The sequence below is a fragment of the Paramisgurnus dabryanus genome, chromosome 16 (genome assembly GCF_030506205.2).
Source record: "Paramisgurnus dabryanus chromosome 16, PD_genome_1.1, whole genome shotgun sequence".
In the NCBI taxonomy this organism is placed as follows: Eukaryota; Metazoa; Chordata; class Actinopteri; order Cypriniformes; family Cobitidae; genus Paramisgurnus; species Paramisgurnus dabryanus.
Window position 1 is genome coordinate 14,577,494 of NC_133352.1, and position 26,498 is coordinate 14,603,991.

The 26,498-nt window shown below is 37.2% G+C and overlaps 2 protein-coding genes across 6 annotated transcripts in view; both read left to right on the forward strand.

The window, feature by feature from the left end:
- LOC135748283 (ATP-binding cassette sub-family C member 5) overlaps positions 1–23,457 on the forward strand; it is a 39,081-nt gene extending 15,624 nt beyond the window's left edge. The window contains exons 8-30 of one of the 3 annotated variants that reach the window (XM_065266454.2): positions 649–797; positions 889–996; positions 1,270–1,623; positions 3,695–3,766; positions 3,968–3,988; positions 4,127–4,251; positions 4,342–4,414; positions 4,574–4,777; positions 4,921–5,046; positions 5,330–5,441; positions 7,062–7,246; positions 7,518–7,664; positions 11,136–11,265; positions 11,378–11,531; positions 14,491–14,619; positions 17,577–17,763; positions 17,888–17,977; positions 18,331–18,523; positions 18,642–18,801; positions 21,317–21,395; positions 21,481–21,594; positions 21,888–22,052; positions 22,291–23,457. In XM_065266454.2, coding sequence (XP_065122526.1) covers positions 649–797; positions 889–996; positions 1,270–1,623; positions 3,695–3,766; positions 3,968–3,988; positions 4,127–4,251; positions 4,342–4,414; positions 4,574–4,777; positions 4,921–5,046; positions 5,330–5,441; positions 7,062–7,246; positions 7,518–7,664; positions 11,136–11,265; positions 11,378–11,531; positions 14,491–14,619; positions 17,577–17,763; positions 17,888–17,977; positions 18,331–18,523; positions 18,642–18,801; positions 21,317–21,395; positions 21,481–21,594; positions 21,888–22,052; positions 22,291–22,389 — 3,176 coding nt within the window. In that variant the 3' untranslated portion in view covers positions 22,390–23,457. Of the gene's footprint in view, positions 1–648; positions 798–888; positions 997–1,269; positions 1,624–3,694; positions 3,767–3,967; positions 3,989–4,126; positions 4,252–4,341; positions 4,415–4,573; positions 4,778–4,920; positions 5,047–5,329; positions 5,442–7,061; positions 7,247–7,517; positions 7,665–11,135; positions 11,266–11,377; positions 11,532–14,490; positions 14,620–17,576; positions 17,764–17,887; positions 17,978–18,330; positions 18,524–18,641; positions 18,802–21,316; positions 21,396–21,480; positions 21,595–21,887; positions 22,053–22,290 lie in introns of those variants that run through there. The other 2 variants (XM_065266457.2, XM_065266458.2) reach the window with 2 other exon arrangements.
- Positions 23,458–24,135: 678 nt separating this feature from the next.
- Positions 24,136–26,498, forward strand: part of med12 (mediator complex subunit 12) — a 29,064-nt gene continuing 26,701 nt past the window's right edge. For all 3 annotated transcript variants that reach the window (XM_065266586.2, XM_065266588.2, XM_065266587.2), the window contains exons 1-3: positions 24,136–24,322; positions 25,287–25,391; positions 25,482–25,673. In XM_065266586.2, the coding sequence (XP_065122658.1) occupies positions 24,221–24,322; positions 25,287–25,391; positions 25,482–25,673 (399 nt within the window). In that variant the 5' untranslated portion in view covers positions 24,136–24,220. The remainder of the gene's footprint in view (positions 24,323–25,286; positions 25,392–25,481; positions 25,674–26,498) is intronic.

Consider the following 26,498-nt stretch of genomic DNA (forward strand, 5'->3'; position numbering starts at 1 on the left):
ATTTTGGATGACATGGTGGTGGGTAAATTATCAGTTTTTTTTTTTTTAAGAAAATGGACTAATCCTTTAAGCATCTTACTTCTTTTTGAGGTCTATACTCTGTATATCTATTAAATTAACCTTTTAACTAAAATGTACTGTTTCACCATCCATTATCACTTAAGACATTGCGTTTTCATGTATGCCCTATAGCAGCAGTAATGAAGCATGCACAGGCTCCATTGTTTTCCTTTTACCTCTGCGCATGCATGAATAAAATATCACGGCTTGCATAGATTAAGGTCATTTACATTGGAATTATGGAGTTCTAGGAATGTTTTCAGAGATTATTTGCACTGCTTTTAGTTGTTTAGATCACTAGCAAAACACTTTGGCTGTCATCCAGAGAATGGGACAGAGTGAAGGTGCCAGCTTGCAAATATTGGCCAGGCAGAAGGAGGGCGAAATAGGCCACTTGGACATCAGCCAACATCTCAACTTTCCGATCTACTGCTGCATTGCATTTATGATTACAATCTGGCTTTGGCTTCACTTACTGTTCTCACTATTGTTATTGAATTAAACACAGTTTAATCCTAGCATTGCAGGATATTTACAATCCCACTACGTTGCTAAATTTCTTTTTTATCATTGTCATTGTGTATCCAGAGGTTCGTTCTGAAGAGAGAAGAATACTGGAGTGGGCCGGATGTGTTCAGAGTCTCACAGTGGGCGTGGCTCCAATCGTGGTCGTGATAGCTAGCGTTTGCACTTTCACCCTTCACATGGCCATTGGCAATGATCTCACTGCAGCACAGGTAAAGTGACATTTTTACGCTTTACTTTTCAACGGAGGCACCCAAACAGTGAATTCACTGACACCCTGTTTCCTTGTTTCACAACCTACAGGCATTCACAGTGGTTGCTGTTTTTAACTCCATGACCTTTGCCCTAAAGGTCACACCCATGGCAGTGCGCTCCTTATCAGAAGGCTCCGTAGCTGTGAAAAGATTTCAGGTTGCTAACATTTTAACCAAGAGGTCCTTTAAAGGGGTAGTTCACCAAAACAGGAGAATTATGTCATCGGTTACTAACCCTCATGTCGTGCCAAATTTGGATGGCTTTCAGCTTCATTCGTTTTATGTTGTGAAAAAGAAAGCAACATTCTGTAACATCGCCCAGATATCTTCTGTTTAAAGAAAGTCAAATTAAGGTTGAGGTTTTTGGGTTAGCTGTTCCTTTAAAGTTCCTTAGTGTTCCTGGTACTCATGACTCCATTTTCACCCACAGAAACTCTTTATGATGGAGGAACGTGAGATGATCTCATTGAAAACAGAAGATCCTGATAATGTGGTGGAGTTTAAAGACGCCACCCTAGCCTGGGAGAAGACATGTAGCCCACAGGGTAAGACGAACCATGCCCGGGTGAAAAAAGGAGGAGGTATGAAGAGGGTTCTGAGGAGAGAAAAGCTGAGATTGTACATCACCACAGAGGAGAACAAAGGACAGAGCGAGGAACCCAACGCAGAACATCTTCTCAACCATATGGAGCAGGAAAGCCCACAGAGTACCATATCCTCCACCCAAAGCATGAGACCTCCTCTACATAAAACCCTTCACCGCATAGACCTCTGTATCCGGAAGGTACTCCACCCCTCACAAGACACGTTTACCATTCTGTGTACTCTCATACATTATATTCGATTTCACATAGTTTACTTAGCAGTTACGTGATGAAGACAATGTAGGTTATTTGTTTTCATCTCTCATTATATTTTGACTGCAAAAAAGCATTTCCTCAATCAGTATGTTTTCCAGTCACGTTATCCAGACTTCCTCATCCTTTAACGGCTTTCCTAATTTAAGGATGTTTAGGTTTTTCACTAGAAAATAAGTTAAAGATTAAGATTTTTTGTGTCACTGTTACATTTAAGTAATAACAAGGATACTGGATATAGACCCTTTTACTGTTTGTACACAATGATGACGTGGCAACGTTTGCACGCGTATATTGGCAATGGAAGTACGGCAAGAATCAGCAGTGAAGCAACACAGACAGAGAAAGTTATTTTAAAAAGTTGACTTATCAACTTTTTCAACACAGCTACCAGATCCGTGTACTATAGTGGAGTGGATAGAAGACGTTAGCGGATGCCCAAATGCGCGTGCAGGCTATTTGGAAACCAATCATGTGCATTTTTGTTTATGATAAGATCATAAAGGAGCGCATGAAGCGTTGGTCCCTGATCTCTGCTTTAGTCCATTTCACAGACACTTCTCGTCATGATTGTTAATCAGCATTTTAATCCCTCATGTTAAAGAGCTTAACCATAACTTCTTGTTGCGATGACGCCTCATTGTTTCTGTCTTTTGTTCACAAAGGACGTTTCCCGTAAATGTTACGCCAATGTAGTAGGTCCTGGAGCGATCCCTGAACATTTGTTTTCACACAGAAGGCTCTATTTTGCTATTTTTACGGAAATTTTCTGGGATTAAAGTGCTGTGTGAATGGGGTTAGAGAATTGAGGAAATGCAGCCCTCAACATGGCCGCTCTGGCTACAAAAGTAGCCTTTTAAAAAAACAATCATCAATTGATAAAGACTGATGACTCTCTGGGGGAGGGGCTGTGTACAGAGTCGTGTGAGGCACTTAACTTGTGCACATGCGCAGTAACTGAAACGACTTTGAATAAATGTGTTTTTTAGCACAATTTGAGCTTAAGAAACAACAGTTATGGTACAGTTGATGTTAGGTTTAATTATTGGCCTAAATAATGTTGTGTGTGATTTTAGCACATGATTTAAGATATATTTGTCTTTTTCCATTCAAGTACATGCATGACTGAAATATCTACCCGGGGGCATTGCAAAGATGGCCGCCTAGTGAGGCGACTTCCCTAAAGGGATTTTGTTAATAATGATTAACAATATGTACTTACTATAGGGTTGGGGTTAGGGTGAGTTGAATTTGCTGTTATTACTACCGAGGGGCAACCTTCCGATCTCTCTGATGAAGCCAATAAGGAAGTGACTTAAACTGCAATTCATCGACTGGCCGCTTAAGGCTGGCTCCAAAAGGGAGTCAATTCCCATAGACCTCCATGTTAAAATACCCAGCTTTACAGTAGGAAATAATATGTTTACAGTGTTTTTGGTTTGTATAGATAATTTCATGACAACTATGTGAGGGGTAAATTTTTTTTGTAAATCATCCATTTAAATTATATTAAGCCTTAAAGTTCTGCATAATTAGGGGCGTGGCCACTTGAGTGATGGTTGAACAGCCACTGCTTCAATAGAATCGAGATAGGTGTGCGTGGTTTCAGCAACCAGTCATCTCAGCTTCACCCACATCCTGCCTTTTTACCCATTTTCGGATGTTCGTGGGTGAAGCGCGGTGACGCATGGCCAAGATTGCGATGGCAGGCACCGCCTACTTTAAGCTTAAAAAAATGATCTTCAGAAACCTATGGGTGACGTCACGGACACTACGTTATTCTTTTTTTTCAGTCTATGATTATTAAACATATAACATTTAACAAAAACACTGTTTTTTCACTGCCAAGAATTTTTTCTATGAATAAAACACATTTTTTTATAATATATTATAATTATTATTAAGAACATTAGATCTTATTTACAGAGCTTTTCATAACACAGATTAAACTGTAAAATCTCTCTCTGTTACTTAATCTTTACTGGTTTGTACACACAGGGTTCACTGGTTGGTGTTTGTGGTGGAGTTGGAAGTGGGAAGAGTTCGCTGCTGTCTGCTCTTTTGGGACAGGTGAGAGGTCACGCTGACACAGCTTCTTTATATGGGACTTCATATGGACAGTTTCATGTTACACTTAAATTGTTGCATGATTTGTTTACAATGTCCTGTTAAAGGGATAGTTCACCCAAAAATGAAAATTCTGTCATCGTTTACTCAATCTCATGTCTTTCTGAACCTATATGAGTTTCTTTCATCTGCTGAACACGAAAGAAGATATTTGAAAATATGATGGTAAGCACACAGTTGCATAGACAAATACTGTACTATGGGAGTCAATGGGTACCGTCAGCTGTGTGCTTTCAATTGTTTATCAAACATACAGGTCATGTAAGCAGGGTAATAACAAACATATAATTTCCTTCTCTACAGATGACTCTGCTTGGAGGCTCAGTGGCTGTAAACGGAGACTTGGCATACGTTGCTCAACAGGCCTGGATCCTCAACGATTCCTTAAGAGAGAACATCCTGTTTGGAAAAGAATATATTGAGGAAAAGTATGGATTTATGAGTAACTGATGAATCTAGTTTGACCTATCAAATATAATCATTTGTTTATCACCATCTACTGTATGTTCTCTCACTAGGTACAATGCTGTTCTGGACGTATGCTGTTTAGTTCCTGATATAACTGAGCTACCATATGGCGACATGACTGAGGTATGACTGCTCAAAATACAATCTGTGACCTTGATAAACAAGGTCATACACATCTCACTTGCATGATGCGCATTTGCTTTTCTGCGTGTTATATAACCTTGAACATGATAGTTGTGTATGTAATATTCCCTGTGTTTTGAACCGAATTATCTGCTGTAGATAGGGGAGAAAGGTGCCAACCTCAGTGGCGGTCAACGGCAGAGAGTGAGTCTGGCCAGGGCACTGTACAGCGAGAGATCTATTCTTCTCCTGGATGACCCGCTAAGTGCCGTGGACACGCGCGTAGGCTACCGGTTATTTCACACCGCCATCCGTGGCGCTTCCAAGGGGAGGACTGTCATCTTTGTCACGCACCAATTGCAGGCAAGAAGTTTATGAACGCACAACATAAAGTATAGTATTATTTTGCATTTACGAGTATATGACAACAATGTTATGTAACAATGATGTAATACACAAGCTATGACACTATACCTTCATTCCTTCGGGTGTATTTGTTTCTACAGTATTTGCTGGAGTGTGACGAGGTGGTGCTGATGAAGGACGGCCAGATAGCAGAGCACGGCACGCACGCCCAACTCATGGAGAAAGATCGAAACTACGGCAACCTGTTTAACAGCACACAGCAAGAGGTGTGATACGCCACCCCCACTAGGGAAACATCAGGGTCACGCACTCGCCAGAACATCCATTGCAAAATTCATGAGTGGGGTCACAAACCTGCCGTGTTTGAAATGTTAATTCACGCAGCGCTTTTGTGATTTAGAAGCGCATTGATCAATAAAAGTTACAGCCGAGGGACCTTGTCACTGATTTCTGTATTAATGACTTAACGCCCAGGTTGCTGTGTCCCCGTAATGGCAGGTTGCTTTTAACAGACCTCCCTCTGTTTCTTTCTCTCTATCTCTCATCTAGAATCTGGTGAGGAAGAACCTGAAAAACAAGGAGAGGGTAGAAGACACAAGCAGCCTGCAGTCGTCTCACACTAATGTCACGGTCAAACCGTCTGCTGAGTGCCAGAAAGGAGGTGAGGGGGATTAGATTAATCCAGTGGCTTTCGACTGGTTTTGATTCAAGATCCGGATTTTACATCAGGCGTCATGCGTTGACCCACCCAACCCAGTGAAAGAATTATAAGGTAGATAAAATAGTAGGGCTAAATGGAGATTATTATTTATCGCCCTCGACAGGAAGGTAATTCAAAGGTGTTACGTTCTGGCTCCAAATTAAAATATTCAATACGTAAAACTTTAAAGCAGATGTATTTTCTCTTCGCTCATGTTTTATTCAGTGCTGTCTAAATCTACCTTAGAGTACCAGGTTAATCTGTCAGGTGTGCATCACAATTAATCCCCTTTCCCCCATCAATGAAAACCAATACATACTGTACAGAGTGCATAGGACAGTGTACTTTACAGAGTATTAAGGTACTTTTGGATTTGGCTACTTGCATGAAACTTTTGCTTCGCTGTGTAGTGTAAAAAGTGAAAGTTGGATCTACTTTAAGAAAGTGATAACACACTATATATATATTTATGTTCTATAACTTTAAATTAAACATTTTAAACACGTAAACATTTTAACATGGTGAGAAAGTAAAAAAGTTAAATTAAAAAAAATTGTATATAAAAGTCGCAACACCTAATTTTTGTTTTTTGTTTTTTGTACTTTCACTTTTAAAAATTGTAAAAAACTTAATTTTAGTGTTCAACCAAACAAGTAAACAGACTGATTACATTTTATCGAACAATAAAGCCTTTGACGATGCAACTAACGCAGAGTGGGAGGTGCGTACGCTTCATAAACGCAGCAGCATTACAAGTTTCATTTATCATTTAAAATGTAAAATGCGTATGAGAATGACATGGCGGCAATTATGATACTGGGTACTCTGCAAGACTCCTCTTAGATGAGAAAAGGAATAACGAAGAGCATCAGCAGTATGTAATAAAAACTTCCTAGAACCAGGAAAGTCTATGATAAACACAAAATTAAACGAGAAATAAAATGTTTATTAACTTTTTGTTAAACAGAATCGCTTTGTTGAGAGCTTTTCCTCTGTTATACTCTTGCCAACCATTCGCCGTCTCCCACTCTCCCATAGACCCTGACTGAGCAAGCACACGCGCATGCACTGCTCAACAAGTGCTGCCTTTTGTTGCAAAAGCTAGAAGTAAAGGCTGTGCATCGACCATTCGTGTACACTTAAAAATAAACTAAACTCCGGGCTTAAGCGTCATTGCAAGTTTGCAAATGAGCTGATCTCTGCACTAAATGGCAGTGGCGTGGTTGGACAGTGCAGATTAAGGGGAAGGTATTAACCCCATCTGACATCACAATGGGAGCCAAATTTCAATGAGCTATTTCTTCACATGCTTGCAGAGAATGGTTTACCAAAACTAAGTTGCTGGGTTGATCTTTTTCACATTTTCCAGGTTGATAGAAGCACTGGAGACCCAATTATAGCACTTAAACATGGAAAAGTCAGATTTTTATATTTATAATTTTGTTATCCTAACCATGCACATATACAGTACATTTAGTTACTTTTTCCCATTGATCTGAGTATAAAAGTCTGTGTTTTTGTGAACACTGGCGAATGAGTCACAGTTCTTTGTCTTTTTGTTTTTTGATGTAACCCTCACAGCTCAGCTCATGCAGGCAGAGGAGAAAGGAAAGGGGGCCGTGGCCTGGGACGTGTACCGTGCTTACATCAAGGCAGCCGGAGGGCCTCTGGCCTTCATTCTAACCATCCTCCTCTTCCTCTTCACCACAGGCAGCATCGCCTTCAGCAATTGGTGGCTCAGTCACTGGATCAGGCAGGGCAGTGGGGTAAGGAAGATTTTGCCACTTTATAAGACAAACCACCAGCCTGTGTCTGCTTTTGACGCTTAGCCGAAATGAACATCAATCCCGAAACTAATTAGATGTGCCAGACTCCGCATGATTTACTCGGTGGGAAAATCACAGCAACAGATGCTGCAGTTACCTCACGTTCTGTAAAATAATTGAGACTGGGACTCACGCACACAGTTCAGCTGGCGTGATGGGATCCTCTAGGGATTGATCACGTCGCCAAGGTGATGTTCCTTTGTCTCCGCAGAATTCCTCGCGGTTACAGGGGAACGAGACCGCAGAGAGCGACAGCATGCGACTGAACCCGCACGTACAGTACTACTCCAGAGTCTATGTTCTGTCCATGGGGGCGGCGCTCTTCCTGAAGACCTTGCGAGGGCTGGTTTTCGTCAAGGTAATTTCTCTCTTGAGTTTGCACACAAGATTTCTCCGTTTCGGTGACCTGTCTCTATTACACACACTTGAATTTTTCATCAAACAGTTCAGTCCTCGGGCGGATGCATTTCCTTTTCGCTCATGCATTATTCACCGCTGCCTGAATCTACCTGAGAGTACCAGGTTAATCTGTCAAGTGGGCATCACAATTAATCCCCTTTACCCACGCCAACACTCTGGTATACCAATATATACAGGATGCATAACATAGTGTACTTTTACAAAGTTTAAGATGTGTAGTTTATAGTAGAAAGAATATACATAATATGCAAAACGAAGGCCACTGTTTCACATACTACAAAAACAGTGAGTAGCATAAAGTGTATACAAATTTAAATCTATGAACAGTGCATTCAGGTTTTATATTTTATCAATACATGCATTGCCTCAGAAATTAATTAATGACCTTTGCTTTGCTAAGCTATAGGAAACAATATAGGTACAGTAAGTATACCGCACACTATTCTAGGGCTGTCAAACAATTAATTGCATACAAGATAAACGTTTGTGTTTGCATAATATACGCGTGTGTACTGCGTGTAATTATTATGTATAAATATATAAATATTTATTGTTATATAAGTACAAAAAAAACATTTTATATATTCAGTACTGTGCAAAAGACTTATGCTGCGTTCAGACCAGCCACGGTAGATGCGTCAAACGCGAGTGATTTCAATGTTAAGTCAATGTAAAGACTAGGGCTGTGTATCGATTCAGATTTTCCAATTCGATTCGATTTCGATTCACAAGCTATCGATTCGATTTCGATTCTCGGTTCAATTTTCGATTCCGGTTCTTGGGCCGGTTTTTATACTCGATTCTCAATTCAACTCAATGAATATAGATTTAATACAAATACTATATTATTTTACTATATAAAAAGAACAGTGAACAGCAGGTTACAAGTGGGTAATAAATAAAATCGATGAAGCACCTGAAACTGCCATTTTAAGCACTGAATGAATGAATGACAGGTTCGCCTCTCTCTCCTAGATAACATCGCGCAAGGCACAAAAGAGGGTGACATCTAGTGAAGAAGACTAGTAATTCGATTAACGTTAATCTTTCGTTCAATGTTTTCAGAAATAAATATGAAAGAAAAAAATTGATTCTGCTCTTTGAGAATCAATTCTGAATCGACCAGGTTTTAAAAAACGATTAATCGAAAAATCTATTTTTTTGCCCAGCCCTAGTAAAGACGCGTTGACGCATGTCTGGAGGTCTCGTGGCGCGAATTGAGCGTTGCCGCGGGAAACGCGCAAGTTGAAAAATTAGAACTTTGTTAAAAATTGGCAGAGTTAACCAATCAGGAGCTTGCTCTTGTAGTGACTGATTACAGTAAGCAAGCAGAGTCGCCGAAGCCCCTCCCATGACACGAATTTATGCATGAAGGTCTAGATCAGTGGTTCTCAAACTTTTTCCGCGTGCGCCCCCCCTTGTGTACCGTGCATTCTTTTGCGGCCCCCCCAAAGAAAATGTATGACAAAAAACTGTTCTAAAATTTTTCATTTTAATTAAACAAAACATATTAAATTATACAAAGTAGTGCTGTTGGTTAGTAGCCTTATTTTTTTTTAGGTTTAATTACACAGAATTCATGATAAATGAATGTATTTTATAAAATGTCATAAAGCTGGGGCCCCCCTGGCACCATCTCGCGGCCCCTCTGGGGAACCACTGGTCTAGATAACTAGAATTTCATGAAATGAAGCGAGTAAACTCAAAATGTTCAAGCAGTAAACTAGACGGGTAGACGTGAATTTGACGCCTCAAACGCGGCTGGTGTGAACCCACAGTTAGCCCACCACACTGTAAAACCTAACAGTTAACTTAACTCAAACCATTTAAGTAAACCGGTTGCATTAGACCATTTAAGTTTTAAAACACATAAATTTAAGTACAGTGAACTTGAGTCATGTGCAATTATGCACTTATATTTAAGTAGTGTGAACTTAAATATAAGTGCATAACTGCATATGACTCGATTTGTTTAAGTTCACAGTACTCAAATGTATCTGTTTTAAAACTAATGCAACCGGTTTACTTAAATGGTTTGAGTTGAGTTAACTTTTAGGATTTACAGTGCACCACCACCGGACTTGTTGTTTTAAAAGTTTTAATGTCCATCCATATTTATTTTTCAATCTTTTTTTATTAAGATACAAACAAAAAAAATTAAAAATTAAATTTTCAGGACCAAATGTCTTCTTTAGGCATCAAAGATGTTAAGTGTGACCTCTTTTGGCACTAAACACATCTTGAGAGTTTTTGAGCAAAAATAAATAAGAAAAATAATTTCTTTAAAATTAGAAATTAGGATTTAATTTCATTTAGGTTTAAGAGATCCTGCAGTTTCCTGCTATTGCTCAAGTAAAAGGGAAGTTTACCATAAAAACTTGACACATTTTTATACAGTTTTTATATAAATAAAATATATCTTGAATTTATAAAATGTGTGTATTTAGATATATATGCATAATAATTACAAAGAGTACCCACATAAATTATGCAAACACAAACTTTTATTTTGTATGTGATTCATCGCAATTAATCGTTTGACAGCCCTACAGTATTCAGTAAGATAATATCCTATATACATAGTCATGGATATCTTGCTTTGCAATCGACGGCATTGTTAATTGTTCGCTTTTTGTGTGTCCATCCTTTCTGCCTCTTAAGTAGTTTTTTTATGTTAATTGAAATTGCCTGTGGGCTAAATCCATTTATCTGTCCAGTGTCTTGACTCTTAGCTGTAAGGTTGTGTGTATATACCGGTATGTCCCCTCGGGTCTCTGTGGCCATTTCTCTATTAAGCAGACCCGACAGCACATTGCAGAGGTTATGTTTCTGTATAATAGTGTGCCACCCGTATTCGCTAATTTCCTGATGATGGCTAATCTCTTATTACCTCGAGAAAGAATTGAAAATTCAGAAAGTGTGCATATTTTGGAATTAATATTTTACAGTTGTGCCAAAAACTATTAAATATAAATGAAATGCTCTTCCAAAAATGCTCCCATGTTTTTAGGGTTACGAAATTATGTTTATGTGCTTATGTTTCATTACATATGCTGTTGTTTTTATACCAGTGTTTTTCTGCTAAAAAAAAGTTGGTTGCCAGTTTTACTGTTGCTCATATCTAGCTTAGTATTGCTACATAACATAATCAGTCCGTGTTTCTGTTTGGTCAACACATTCTGAGATTGCTTTCAGTATAGATGTTTAGATAGATTTGAGATTTTTCCAGTGGGCATATAATCCAATTTTTTGCCCCCCCCCCTCAAAATCCAGCTATTATGGTAGTTTAAATGTTCATTTTGAACCCTAACTAAAGAAAGTTTATTTTGAGTTTCATTTATTAGCATCATTATTGTGTGTAGGTCCATGCATTATTAACGTTGTTTGTAAATGTGTGGTATTTTTGCAGTGTACCATGCGGGCAGCCTCGGTTCTGCATGATAAACTATTTAAGACTATACTTCTGAGCCCCATGCGCTTTTTTGACACGACACCTCTGGGACGCATTCTCAACCGATTCTCCAGAGACATGGACGAGGGTGAGATCTCAGTTCACAAATCCTTTCTGCTGCGTGATGACAGGGGCACCTCAAAGGTTTCATGTCTACCTCTCTTACACGCTCTGCCTCTTTTTTTTCTCTCGCCTTGCAGTTGACGTGCGTCTGGCCATGCAAGCCGAAATGCTCCTCCAGAATTTGACATTGGTGCTGTTTTGCCTAGGTGTTGTGGGCACAGTGTTTCCATGGTTCCTGTTCTCTATCATTCCCTTGGCGGCGTTCCTCTTCATCATCAACAGAATCTCCAGGTTTGGTTTCCTAATGGATTTACAGTGCTTTTAGACTTACACTCACTTTACAGTAAGCAGCTTATTCATAAATGCACATTTAAAGACACAGGAGAAGATCAAGGGCTGGTTTGTTTTCCTTTTTTCCTCATGGGCTTCTCTAAAGAAAACCATGATTTATTGCTAAACATTATCCATAAGCACAGTGGTTTTATATGTGCACCTTATAGCAGTAATCAACAGTGTTTTTGACTGCCTCACACTGCACACAGTCCTGCATGCTGTAGTGCTGACATGTGACAGGCCTCATAAAGCCCCATATAAATCAGTTCAGGCGCCAGCAATGACTGCAGCTCAACCAGTAAGATCTCCTCAGTCATACAGTTATTGTCCCTACGTGGGTCTCCATCTCATAAGCCACTAACCTGTCACATCACAGGCTGATCTGTGAGGCGCACAACAAATAAGCAGATGAGATGAGCCAGAGCTTTGATCAAAACATAGCCCTGCATCACTGCTGTCTCTATGACTGTGTATATTTCTGTGTATATTTCTCTCTCTTTGTATGTATATAAGTGTGTGTATAAATAAGATTAAAATGTTTAATCTAGATTAATCGCATGATTGTTATGAGTTAACTCATGATTAATCACAACTTAATCGCACATTTTTGTCGAACAAATTTACCTTAATTTAACACTTTTTATGTTTTAATACTCTTAGATTTAGCACACACAAAGTCAAAAACAATATCAATAAACTTTTATTATTTTTTTATTATTTGATTGACATTAAGGCAGACAACTTTAAGATCTACTGTATTGCAAGGATCTAATATAATGTTACATATCAGATATTTTCCCCAACAGTTCATCAAACACATGCACTTAAGACATAACAGATAATGGGCCCTATTTTAACGATCTGAAACGTGCGAAGCGCAAAGCGCAAGTGACTTTGTGGGCGGATCTTGGGCGCTGTTGCTATTTTCACGGCGGGAGAAATAACTCTTGCGCCAGGCGCAAATCAATAAGGGGTTTGTCTGAAGTAGGTTCATTATTCATAGGTGTGGTTTGGGCGTAACGTCAAATAAACCAGAACGTCATCCATCATTCCCTTTAAACGCAAGTGCGCAAGTTCCATGGCGAGTTGCTATTATTATGATTTACCAGGAGCGGTTCACAGCCGAGGAGACCGACGTTCTTGTAAGAGCAGTCAAAGACAGAGAAGTTGTTTTGTATGGGGATGGGAGAAACCCGCCCAAATCAGCGTCAGTTAAACAGGTGTGGGAGGAAATAGCCGCAATTGTCTCATCAGCTGGCATCCCCAGGACGTTGCACCGCAAGCGCTACAATAATGTCAGGAGACGGGGGAATCCCAAGCTTGCCAGCATAAATCAGGCACGCCGTGTAACGGGAGGTGGATCTGCCTCAGGACCTGACGCCAGCAGAGGACATCGCTGCGTCCACCCTCACCGCTGAAAGCCAAGAAACCCAAGCAGTCCAACCCCAAAGTACACTTACAAATCAAGTTCACATACATTAAGGTTTCTTATGAAAACATTTTAATTATTATTTACATAAAATAAACGTAATACAGCCACACAACAAACTTATGAAAATATTTTAATCGTTACTTGCATGATAATTTTTTAACGCAGTCAAACAAAATAAATAAAAACTATCATCACAATGCTCACCACTATGATTTCCCTTATCTCATGTGTTAATATTTTTTATTGTAACAATTTATGATTTGCAAAAATAACTGTTGCATCTGTGTAGATTAGATAAGCAAAGTGTGTGCGCGTTGTGCACGCTATACATTATGGTCAATCATGCGCCCTTAAAATAGCATAATGAACCACGCGCAACGCGCCACTGACTTTAGACTAGTTTTTTCTGGTCAGTGGCGCAATTGTTTTTTGAAACTGCAAAATAGCATCAGGGATGGTTTGCGCCGGAACACGCCTCCTTTTTTGCGCTGAACCGCCCAGGGAGCGCAAGTTCATTCCCTAGTTTGCCGACCTGCGTCTGTGGAGGGAAAAACCCGCTATGCACCGGGTCAAAATACGAATGATACATGACAAACTAAATTGCGCAAGGGCCAAATATCTGCGTAAATTCTTGTCAAAACAGATATTTTTAAAACTGTAATTCTGTTTATGTATGTATATATATGTCAGTCAGCGTGAGATAGATCGTTTTTAATGCTTGTCACTCTTAATAAAGATTAAAGAATTAACATCAATCAGGTACCGAACTTTATCTCTCTTTAAAACTCATCAAGCAAGTCCTGCAATTTATTTTATAATTCCTGCATGTTTTAAAACCAAAATCTCAGACACACACATGGATGGACACCCATTATTTGTATTAGTTAAAGGTGCAGTGTGTAAATTTTAGTGGCATCTAGTGATGAGGTTTCAAATTGCACCCAACGGCTCAGTCCACGGCTCTTCCCTCGCTTTTGAAAAACATAGAGAAGCTACGCTAGCCATCACAGGACAAACACGTCATCATCAGAGACAACTTGGTAAACAAAGTTTGTCCATTAAGGGCTTCTGTAGAAACATGGCGGCATAAAATGGCAACTTCCATGTATGGGGCCCTTCGGTGTATATAGATAAAACGGCTCATTTTAAGTAAATAAAAACATAATAGTTAATTTATGAAAGGTCTTTATACACCACTGATAATATAGTTATGTATATTATATAGCATTTCTGTCAAGGGATTCTTCTAAAAATTCCCCCTTAAGCATTTAGGACGACACACATCTCAGAAAACGCACAAATAAAGATAATTTTAGGAGTTTGATGTCTATTTAATGTATAAAGCTGCATCTAAATTTATCAAACACCATGCTAGGCCTAGGGTCAGAAAAAATGTGCATTGGGTTATTAAAATGAATTTATAAATATAAAATATTTGTATATTTATTTATTTATGTACTTTTTCGATTGGTCTTTTACCTAAAGGGTTCTGATCCGTGAACTAAAGCGACTGGAAAATATCAGCCAATCCCCTTTCACCTCTCATATCACCAGCAGTCTGCAGGGATTGTCTACTGTCCATGCTTACGGCAGGGGCACAGACTTCATACAGAGGTAATATTCAGCAAATGCTCTCTATAACGTTTCACTGAACCACTGAAATCATTTTGGTGATTTTTTTTGTAAATAAAATCATTGCATTAAATGATAAAATGTTGAAATGTTAAATACACATAAATACACAAAACTTCTTACAAAAGAAGTTACATGTAAAAAATAAAATAATAGATATAGGCATGGTTTCACATACAAGGTTTAGCTAAAGCCAGGACTATGCCTTTTATTTAAATTAAGCTATTTAAGCATCTTTTAATAAACATGCCTTAGAACAAGACATTACTAGTGTGCATCTTAAGACAAATCAATGGCACCGGCATATTTTAAGATCTGTCAGTGCAAGTTATTTTCAGTTGAGACACCACAAACATGTGTCTTAAAGGCTAAAGCCTTGTCTTTGAAACCAGGTGGTAGTTTTTGCAGTAAAGCAGGGGTCTTCAACGTGGGCCCGCACAGAGTCTGTGAGGTGCCTGCCAAAGCACATTCTATTCATAGTCTCAATTGTAACATTTATTAGCTTGGCTTGGTTCACGTATGTTAACATTTTAAACAATACTAAAACATAGTAAAATAAAATAAAATCAACAAGTAAAAAAAAAGTTTGAATAAATTATATCAAAAATTGGCTCTCCAGATTGTTTTATTCATTATGGTAGCCCTTGCTCACAAAAAGGTTGGAGACCCCTGCAGTAAAGACCCTTGTAGTTTGAGCACTATCTGGTTGTTAAACGTATAGTTAATGTATGTATACTTTAGTTTGTAACTACAACTGTGGGTTCTCTGGTAAGACTTCATATGTGACCCTGTCTGTAAAATCCAGGCTATAGTTTTATAATCTAATGATGAGATTAGGGGGCATCAAAGTTTGATTTCACTCATTCATTTCAATCTTTGGCATGATCTTACATGGTCAATATTAGATATAAAGGTTATATTTTCACAGTGTCAAAAATGACTTTAGCTGGAATTTCACAGGAAGGCAGGGTCACATATCTGACTTCCTAAAATTAGTTCTTAAAGTCTGGCATCGTTTGATTTTCAAATGTAACTTGCATTTTGCAAATTCATGCATTTTAAGATTTGTGGTACACTGTGACTTCGTTTCACAGACAAAGCTTAGGTAAAGCCAGGACTAGGCCTTAGTTAAATTAAGACATTTTAGTTTTTAAAAACATGCTTTGGAAAAATATGTTACTGGTGTGTATCTTGAGACAAATCAATAGCACTGGCATATTTTAAGATGTGTACGTGCAAGTTATTTTCAGTTGAGACAGTCTTAAAGGCTAAAGCCTTGTCTGTAAAATCGAGGGTATATAACTTTATTCTTACTATCAATTCTTGTTGTCTTACAAGACACCTTAAATCAGTATGTTATTCTGATTATACAAGAACATAAATACAAATTACAAATCTTATATATTCAAGCTTTGGAAGCATATTAAAAATGATAGTTGTTGTAGTTGTGAATGCTGAATGTTTATAAGCAGTGATTTATTCAAAATAAAGCACAGCTATAATGTTTTCACAAAGCTGTTATTTGTATCACTGCAGCAATTATAGTTGTTCTTTTTTATTGCATATCAACATTATTTTTAGAGCTGCAAAACGATTAATCCTGACTAATCGTTTGTAGAAAAAAGTTTTTGTTTACATCGTGTGTGTGTGTGTGTGTGTGTGTGTGTGTGTGTGTGTGTGTGTGTACGTGCGAGTGCGTGCGTGTGAGTGCGTGTGTACTGTGTATAATAATTATTATATTTAAATTATTAAATTATATTTAAATTATTTTAAAATGTAAATTTCGATTTCTTGATCCGATTTTCGATTCCGATTCTCGAATAAATTTTTATACTCGATTCTCGATTCAACTTAATGAATATAGATTACCGGTATATAGAATATTATATTATATTAGAATATATTAGAATATAGACTAAATGAATGAATGACTCCTTTTTTATTTTATTTTTTTATTTTATTTTTTTTTTTGAATGAATGACTCCTTGGTAACATCTCGCAGGGCAAAAAAAAGGGTGACATCTAGTGGAGATGACTAGTAATTAGATTAGTTAATCTTACGTTCAATGTTTGCGGAAATAAAATGGGAAAAAATCGATTTGTGGCCTGTGAGAATCGATTTTGAATCAACCACAGAAAAAAATATTAATTGAAAAATCTATTTTTTTGCCCAGCCCTAATAAATACACTCAGGTGCAAGTATATTTTTAATAAATATTTACATGTGTACATATTTTTTATTTTTTATTTTATTTCATATTTATATATCATTTATATTATATATAATTATAAATGCATGTATTTATATTATAAATATAAATACATAATTATTATACACAGTACACATCAAACAAACAAAAACAAAAACTTTTATTCGGCAAACAATTAGTCGCAAATAATCGTTTTGCAGCCCTAATTCTGTTACTGTTTACAATGACAGATATCTTCTGATGGAAGGATGGCATTTAATGATTATACTGATGTAAGCAATAATTTATAAGAGGCTGTGCTATATCATGAATACCTTTATGCAACTTTCTTAAACTGTGACTTATTGACAATACAGCACTAGCTTTATATATTTATAAAATGAATACCAAACAAAACAAATATATGTATCAACACAAGTTTCATGAAGTAAAATCACTAGAAACCTTACTTTCACTGGAAAAAATAGTCCCTAACCCTGTGTCAGAAAGCTTAGACAGCTGACTTTTTGCATGTGGACACAAAGGCACAACCAGGGCCTGGATTTTCATATTTTCAAATCGGATCAAATTGATTCTAAATTTGAATTGGATCTCAAAATCCAGTTTAGGTTTTGATCTGGATCAAATCGTCAGTTTGTGTTGTTCAAGACATTTGAGTAAGTTTTCGAAACGTTTGATCCAAAATAACAAATCCTGACTTTTACTAACTATCTCTTCCTTTTCCATCAGGTATCAAACCCTGCTTGACACAAACCAAGCATGTCACTATCTGTTCAGCTGTGGCATGCGTTGGCTGGCTGTCCGTCTGGACCTTATCAGCATTTCTCTCATCACAACCGTAGCCCTCCTTATTGTCTTAATGCACGGCCACATTCCCCCTGCATACGCCGGCCTCGCCATCTCTTACGCCGTACAGGTGCTTACAAACTGAAAAGCCTTAGGTTACGAGTCTGTGCAAATGTTTAACCCTGAGAATGAGCGATTGTGAAGCTTGTTTAGGTAACCAGCACTAAACTGTCTCTTTTTCCTGTCATATTTAGTTGACCGGCTTGTTTCAGTTCACCGTGAGACTTCTGCCTGAAACCGAAGCTCGTTTTACATCAGTGGAGCGGATCAATCATTACATAAAGGTAAAGCATCTGTCGACACACGTGCTTTAGATGTCAGCCGAAAATAGAAAGGGACAGACCATTTGTTATTCAATTGACACAGCACGCAAAAGGACATCAGCTTTTAACTTTGCACAGGCCACTGAGCCCAGCGGACTGCATGCTGCATAGCGAGTCTGTTACATCTCGCTTGGCAGGATTCAGATAGAACAAATTTATTGGCAGACCGAACATCATAGCGTTTGACACAGATTTTTTCAAAAGGCATGGCTGTCGAGTGGCAGAAATCTTCTTAGAGAGATTAATGAAGCCAATAATGGTCTTGGTAATAGGGACATCTTCTTAGGTACTCCTTATCCCATTTGTTTATTTAGAATCTAGAAGAAGAAGGTCCTCGCCAAGTTGCTGGGCCCTCCTCTTCGGCATCCCATTGGCCACAGGAAGGACGAATAACATTCCAGAATGTGGAAATGAAGTATCGGGATGATCTTCCTTTGGTTTTGAAGAATGTCTCCTTTTGCATTCAGCCAGAAGAGACGGTGGGAATAGTTGGCAGAACGGGGTCAGGTACGCCTGTCCACTTCCTGTTTTATTCTTTCTGATGTTTTAGACGTGTTTGTCTCTACTGCGAGTCATATTATCGGTGGATGAAATAGGTTGTGACACAGGTTGGTTGCTTCTTCAGGGAAATCTTCATTGGGCGTTTCACTCTTCAGACTAGTGGAGCTTAGCGGTGGATCAATCATCATTGACGGTGTCAACATCGCTCACATTGGTCTGGAAGATTTGAGAAGCAAGCTGTCAGTCATCCCCCAAGAGCCAGTTCTTTTTATTGGTACTGTCAGGTACGGTCCACATCACTTTTACCTGATCACTTCCACCATGTGCACTGAAGTCTTTACAGTCAAGATGATATAATCTGCTTCATTTATTGCATTTGCAAAATCTGATATTTAAACAAGATATTTAATGTGAGAAAATTGTAGGGCGGAGCATGTTTTTATTTGTCGACTATAGATTGGGTTGTGGCATTGGAGCAAGGGAGGGGTTAAAATGAAGAGGAATTGGTAATGTCAGGCGAAACGGAAAGTCGTTGAAAGTTGAAACTGAAAGGTGGAAGTTATAGCTTTCTGATTAAAGACAAGCGTGTTTTGGTGAGGTCCCTAAAGTCAAATGTTATCTTAAACTCGTTGGTCTGCAGGCACAATCTTGGTTTCTTGAAAACAGAAAAGTTTAAATCAATAAAATCAATAATGAAAGCCCAACTTTAAGATTATTAAACTTTAAACATAATGAAACATGGCCAGTATTTGCACAAACTATTACAGGTCAAAATAAAAAAGGCCACTTTGGCAACAAACTGACCCATACAGCAAAAATATATATTTAAAACATATTTTAAAATATACTTAAAAATGGCCAAAAATATATTTGCTGAAAAATATTTACAAAAATGTATTTTTGACTGATATATTTATTTTGAAAAAAAAAAAACTTTAAAGCATTAAAAATATATTTAGCTTTCTATATATTTCAATCCAACACTGTCAGAAAACAAGGTACAAAAACGTTTTGTACCTTTACAGGTATATAAACATAATACAATGTTGTACCTTTTGAGGTACATTACTGTTCCTTAAAGGAACACGCTCACATTTTACATACCTTTCTCATCTCCGTGCGTGCTGTAACTCTGTCTGACGCAGCCCCCGCTAGTTTAGCTTAGCACAAAGACTGGAAGTGAATGGCTCCAGCTAGCATACTGCTTCCGAAGCACTGCTACTTGGGCGGGGTGATTTGCTCCCGGTGAGGAGCAGAGAGTTCGGTCAGAGTTGTGCAAATCACCCCGCCCAAGTAGCAGTGCTTCGCATTCTGAGAATATAGTTTCCAGTATGTATACTGTTAAAAGATTGCTGTGTCTCATATCACCTTGTTATTTGTACACGGTGTGACTATACAAACCACAACACATAAATAGGAAAATGTTCGCGTTATTTTGTCACTTTTTGGGAGCAGTATGCTAGCTAGAGCCATTCACTTCCAGTCTTTGTGCTAAGCTGAGCTAGCGGGGAGCACGCACGGAGATGAGAAAGATAGGTATGGACTTATCTAACTCTGGGGGATACGTTGAATAAGCTTAATTCCCAAAATGTGGGTGTGTTCCTTTAAGGATCTATTGTGTACCTTTAAAGGTACAGTTAACTGTTTTGTACCCCTAAAATTTAACTGGTACAAAATTGTTCCTTAAGGTACACAATTTTTGGTCCTTAGGGTATAATATTGTACCCCATAAGATGCAACATTTTAATGTGTTGTATACCCATAAAGGTACAAAAAGGTACCGTTTAGGGTACCACCCCAGCAACACAAAAAGGAACAACTTTGTACCTTTTTTCTGACAGTGAAGGAAATATATTCATGTCGCATTGGAAGAAAAACTTCTGTTTATTTTACAAAACTTGTAAACATAACAGTTTTAAAAAGTATTTGAAAATATTCTTTATGAAATTTAACTAATACAAGTTAAATTTCATAAAGAATATATATATATATATTATATTTAGGCAAAGAATACATTTTTGCCACATGGGATGTAAAATTAGAAATGTATTTGCTTGCCCTTGAAATATATTTTGAAATGTATGTTGAATATGAAGGTTAAAATGAAATATATTCAAAATTATATTAAATTGAGCATTATTTTCTACAAAATGGAGTTTCAATTATATGTACTCTAAATGAGTAAAGTGGAATGGATTTGAGGAAGCATCAGTATGAAAGTCAAGGCTGTAGCTAAAATGCAGAATGGAGTTTAATTTATTAGGGCATTCTTCTAGTGGAATGGATTTGACTGACGGCGCTCAGACAACAAACTTATTCATAAAATAATTTTATGACTTATTAATATATTGCTGTTTTTGATTCTGGGAGCCGGAGACTGCAGTTTACAGGCGAATGTGTGATATGAATAAATAGTGCTCATAATCGGCTGTTTAAATAATATCCTCTATTGAAATGAGTGGAGGTTTGGACCCGGAAACAGTATTCCTTAAGTCATCACTTAACAACCGGATAATGGTTCCGACGCCCATGTTACAAACATACCTTAAAAAAAACAATACTGGTGTGCACCTTGAGACAAAACAATGGCATTGTCAGTTTTTAAGTTATGTCAGCACAAGTTGTTTTTTTCACTTAAGACAGTTCAGACATGCATTTTAGTCTGGAACTAGAATTTACATATTAAATCATTGAGCTTTCATTTGTCTTTAACTGATAGCTACAAAAGAAAATCAGTTTTGTTTCTTGACTTATTTGTTCGAATCGGGTCCTCCTTTAAAGTCATTCTGTCACCAATAGGTCAAATCTGGATCCCTGGGATCAATATACAGATGCACAGATCTGGGAAGCACTAGAGAAAACACATATTAAGGATATGGTGAGTAAAAGCAAAGCGTTGCTCTGTTATTTCAGTAGATGCTGGAATGCACTTTTCAAATGCAAATTTTTGTTTTTCGTTTTAGGTAAGCCAGTTGCCTAATTCACTGCATTCAGAGGTTACAGATAATGGAGAGAACTTCTCTGTGGGAGAGAGACAGCTACTGTGTGTGGCCAGAGCACTTCTCAGACACAGCAAGGTCTGTTGGCTCATAAAGAAAATGGTTTATTAATGAAGTAAACAGATTTAAATAAAGGATACTGTTTGGGTTTTGTTGTGAACAGTTAAAAACTTAGGATCTCTGTTGAATTTCAGACTTTTAAAGTATGGTAAAACATTGCCACCACATGGCTGATATTAAATTAACACATTTATGTCCAAACACCTTCTAATAGTGGATTTTGCATAATAGGTGCTCTTTAACAAACCAGCCAATAAATTAGTTTTGATCAAAGACTTGTTCTTTATGTAACATGTGGATGTCTCTTTTAGATCTTGCTCTTAGATGAGGCAACAGCTGCCATAGACACAGAGACAGATCGTCTCATACAGGACACTATTAGAACCGCATTCAGTGGCTGCACTACTCTGATCATTGCCCATCGTCTAAACACTGTGCTCAACTGTTCCAGGATCATGGTTCTGGATCAGGGTCAGGTCAGTCTCCATGATCCATGATGATTTTATGAGATGTTGCTAAAAAAAACCTCCTGTCAAACACCAGTCATCTTAGCCATAATTCTGTCCCTTTTATCCCTATTATTATTATTTTTGGACAATTATTTTATAGTACCAGGGCCAAATAGTACCAGGAGGTTGATCCGGAAACATGTTCTGCTTGGGAAAGTCACATAAACTGAATATTTCAATCAATATCTTGTCTTCTTTAAAACAGATTTTGGAGTTTGACACCCCTTCAAAGTTGCTGGCCAATGAGAACTCTCATTTTCGTGCCATGATGGCGGCAACTGAAGAAACCTCCCCAAAGAACTAACATGCACTGATAGTAATAGAGACAAGATGATCCTCCAACCTGCTGAGAATTTATCCAAGTTGCAAAGTAAAGGTTATTGAAGCTGCTAACTGCTGCACACTGAGATGTTTGTTGTTCTTTAATATATTGATAATGTTCGAGTTAGAACAAAGAGTTTGAGTTTATATGTGATGTCATGTAGGGGAGTCTTCCAGTGGGAACATTTACATTAATGGCACTTTATTTCCATTCTGAACTGAATGAATCCTGCCCGTCACAGGAGTGTTATGACTCCTGATGTTAGTACTGAACCAGTGTTGAAGAGTGTATTTCTAATCTTCTACCTACCTATTTGGTAGAAGTAAATTTTGCACACCGATATGCAATTTGTTTGTTTTTTCTGTCTTTGTTGTGGCATGTAAGATATGTGTTGACCATAAGGTACGTTGCCTTTTATGTATCGAAAGTTCTCAAGACATCCAACCAAAGATGATATATATTTAGATAACAATATCATTCATTCCAGGCACATCAGCAAAAAAACAGAAAAGTGTTTATTAGTTTGTTTATTTGTTTGTTGCTTTTATCATTTACTGTATACGTTTTGTGCCTCTTCTGTTATATGTTTGACAGAGTTTAGGGAATTTTTATGCAATTAGTGTTTTAGTGAAGAAAATGTGCAATGTGAATTGTGATAATTCAAGAGTGCTATTTTTACAATCAAAGTTTATATTTTTTGTGTACTTTAACATTTTCAACAGATGTTTTCTTAAAGTTTAGAATAATTTTATTCTGAAAATGTGTTAAGGTACCTGAGGTTTAGGTACCTGAATTATGCAATATTTTGGTTTTATAAGCCTTTTGGGGATTCGTATATTCTTTCATACATGCCATATCCTACAGTATCTTTTCTGATTATTAAGAAAATATCAAGATGAAGATAAATCAGTTTTCAAGATTAGATATTAGAGTTGCCTTGTTAATTAATATTAAGAGATTATTATTCACCGTTGTTTCATGAACACTTGTTTTGTGATTTTTTTTAAATAAAAATGCTTTATTGGTTAAAATAAAGTATATTTATGCTTATATCTGCTTCTTGTTATTTGTTTCTTTACAACGTGACTTTGGTGTAAGAAAACAACCTTTATTAAAAATATAATCATATAAATAAGAAAAGAAAAAATAAACTGATAACAGACTAACTTTGACAATATCATGCCTAAATATTTTATTTACGAAATATATATATATTTTTTTAAATCAAATTTTTATTACCATTATCTCAGTAACAATTGACATTTGAGAACATTGTATTATACAATAATAAGAACAAACATTCTGTTATAAGGGATTTACAATAATAAAAAAATTATAAAAGTAAATAATAATAATGAAAAATAAAGGAAAAAATAATAATAAAAAATAAATAAAATAAAAAATAAAAACATACATAGACATAAAATAATTATGTAATTTGAGATAAAATATTTAGATAAACTTTCCTACCCCCTACTTTAGTAAAAATTTAATAATTTTGGGGTTGTAATGGTTTAAGATGCATAAGGACTTTTATTATCCTAAATAAACACTATGAAAACCTTTTGTGCATTGTAATCATTAAAAGAAATATACAAGATAAAATATTAAAATGTTTACTAGCTTAACCTGTTGGGATATAATAATATCATTATGATAAAATAAGCTTTATTTAATCTTCTGTTAGGACTTTTATTTTGTCTTTTATTTTCCCGTCATCCCGTCGGAGCGGAAGCAGCGGTGAAGCAGCGAAGCTGTAGCCGCGGCACGAGCGCTCAGGATCGGCTACAGACCGGGCTGATATGCCGTGGGGATGATGGCTGCCTTCGGCATACTGAGCTACGAACACAGGCCTCTGAAACGGCCCAGACTCGGTCCACCGGACGTTTATCCACAAGACCCGAAACAAAAAGAGGTTATTCAACGTTTTCTCTTTCTCTGCGTGCATATTAAATCGTTATAGGGTATAAATACAACGTTTTAAAGGGGTTGTTAAGATCAGGCCCTGCCTTCTGCTAACGGCCAATAACAATGAACTGAAGGCGAACGGCTCGGTTAGTTCAGCGGAAAAACACAATCCATGTCTTAAATATTTTGGTTTTCGTTTTTGGTTAGGGTTATAGATAGATTGATAGACACAACGCCTGTTATAGTGCGAATTTTTGCTTAAGTCAAATCAGGGTTTTATTTAAAGCTCCTTTCATGGCAACAGTTCAATTTAAAGCGCCTCTTATTAAACGCATATTATTTGTATTATCTCGCCTGCTTTAAAAGTTATGTATGTATGTTTAATGTATAATAAATCATATAATGTTTGCACTTAGCCTGTTTATTTATGTTTGTTGACATTTGCTTGTAAGTTGATGTGTCCTGATATCTGGCTGTATCTCTATATCTACCGAGCTCCCTACCTAGGCAGCATTTCTTGCCATTATTTCTTGCTCGTGCACTATATTTATATATCAATGATATGGGCTGCACGCATTTATAAAGTCCATCAATACAAAGTCGTCAGGTAACTATGTTTGGAGATACAGCCTTATTTACATAACATTATGCTTACTTGGTTTACTACATGGTTAGGTTTATTGACTATATTATATAATGGTGAGCACTTGTATTGTATCTAGTCTAGTAAAATAGACATGAATGAAGAAGGGTCGTTATGCATGGATGCTCATTTCACATATTATATATTTATGCATTTGGCAGACAATTTTATCCAAAGCAACTCACAAGGGATTTAAGGTACTGGGCATCGAACCCACAACCTTTGTGCTGCCAGCGCAATGCTCTACCAATTGACTATTGTTAAAAGCTCATTGTTATACTCACGCATGAGCTGTTTTTAACTGTAGCATCACTGTTTTGCTCATTAGGATGAGTTGACCGCATTGAACGTCAAGCAGGGGTTTAACAACCAGCCGGCTGTTTCGGGGGATGAACATGGCAGTGCTAAAAATGTTAATTTCAACCCTTCAAAGGTAAGACAGATAATGCCGATGCTATTGACATGCATTTGGTTATAATAAAATCTCGCTACACTTGCACTCCTGATACTCTTTGCTTTTCAGATCAGCTCAAACTTCAGCAGCATCATCGCGGAGAAGTTACGATGCAACACGTTTCCAGACACGGGGAAGAGGAAGCCACAGGTCAATCAGAAGGATAACTTCTGGCTCGTCACGGCGAGGTCACAGAGCTCCATCAATAATTGGTTTACAGACTTGGCAGGGACTAAACCTCTTACCCTGCTTGCTAAGAAGGTATTGCTGTTTGTGAACTTTAAACAGATTACTAGCTGTTTGGCAGTGGTCTTAATTTCATGTAGACCCTTATGCAATAAGACCCTGATGTATTTTAGACAAAAAGTAAAAGAACGAACTGATCTGCAAATTATTGTTACGAACAAAATCAGACCAGATAAAACTTTTTGTACACATTGGCCCTCATTTATCATTCTTGCGTAGAAACGGGCGTATATGTTGGCGTAAGATTATACTTACACTCCTCTCACCGCCTGATTTATGAAACTGTGCGTACCATTGATATTCAGGTGTACGCAATATCTGCCCTTCATAAATGCCGCGGCCGAAAACGAGCGTCATTAGAATAACAAGCCCATATAAATTCAAGTCTCCGCCTCCCCCACGCCCTCATTTTACGCCATTGACACACGAAAGACGGCAAAGAAGAGAATCCGGGGAAGTGAAAAGAAACAAAATTGTTTTATTTGGGAGTTTAAAGAGTGGGATTAAAGACACATTAATAATTGGATGACAATTTGTAATATTCTTATTATTATTTTTTATTATTAATTGATATTTAGAAGAATAATTATTTATTATTATTATTATTTACTGTTGCCTACATCTAAATTCTATGTCTGCTTAATGGTTCAGTTATTTTTTTTTATATAATATTTTAAAATGATGTAGTAACTTTTGTAGTGTGTTGTTCTGTATTTACATACAGTTGTTTGTTAGCTGTATCTTAGATCCAGTTTGATACGGAGCTCCGGATATAATTCAAATTAACAATTTGTTTCCACGACATCCACATGTTTTAGCTAAGCTAATTCATAATTTGAA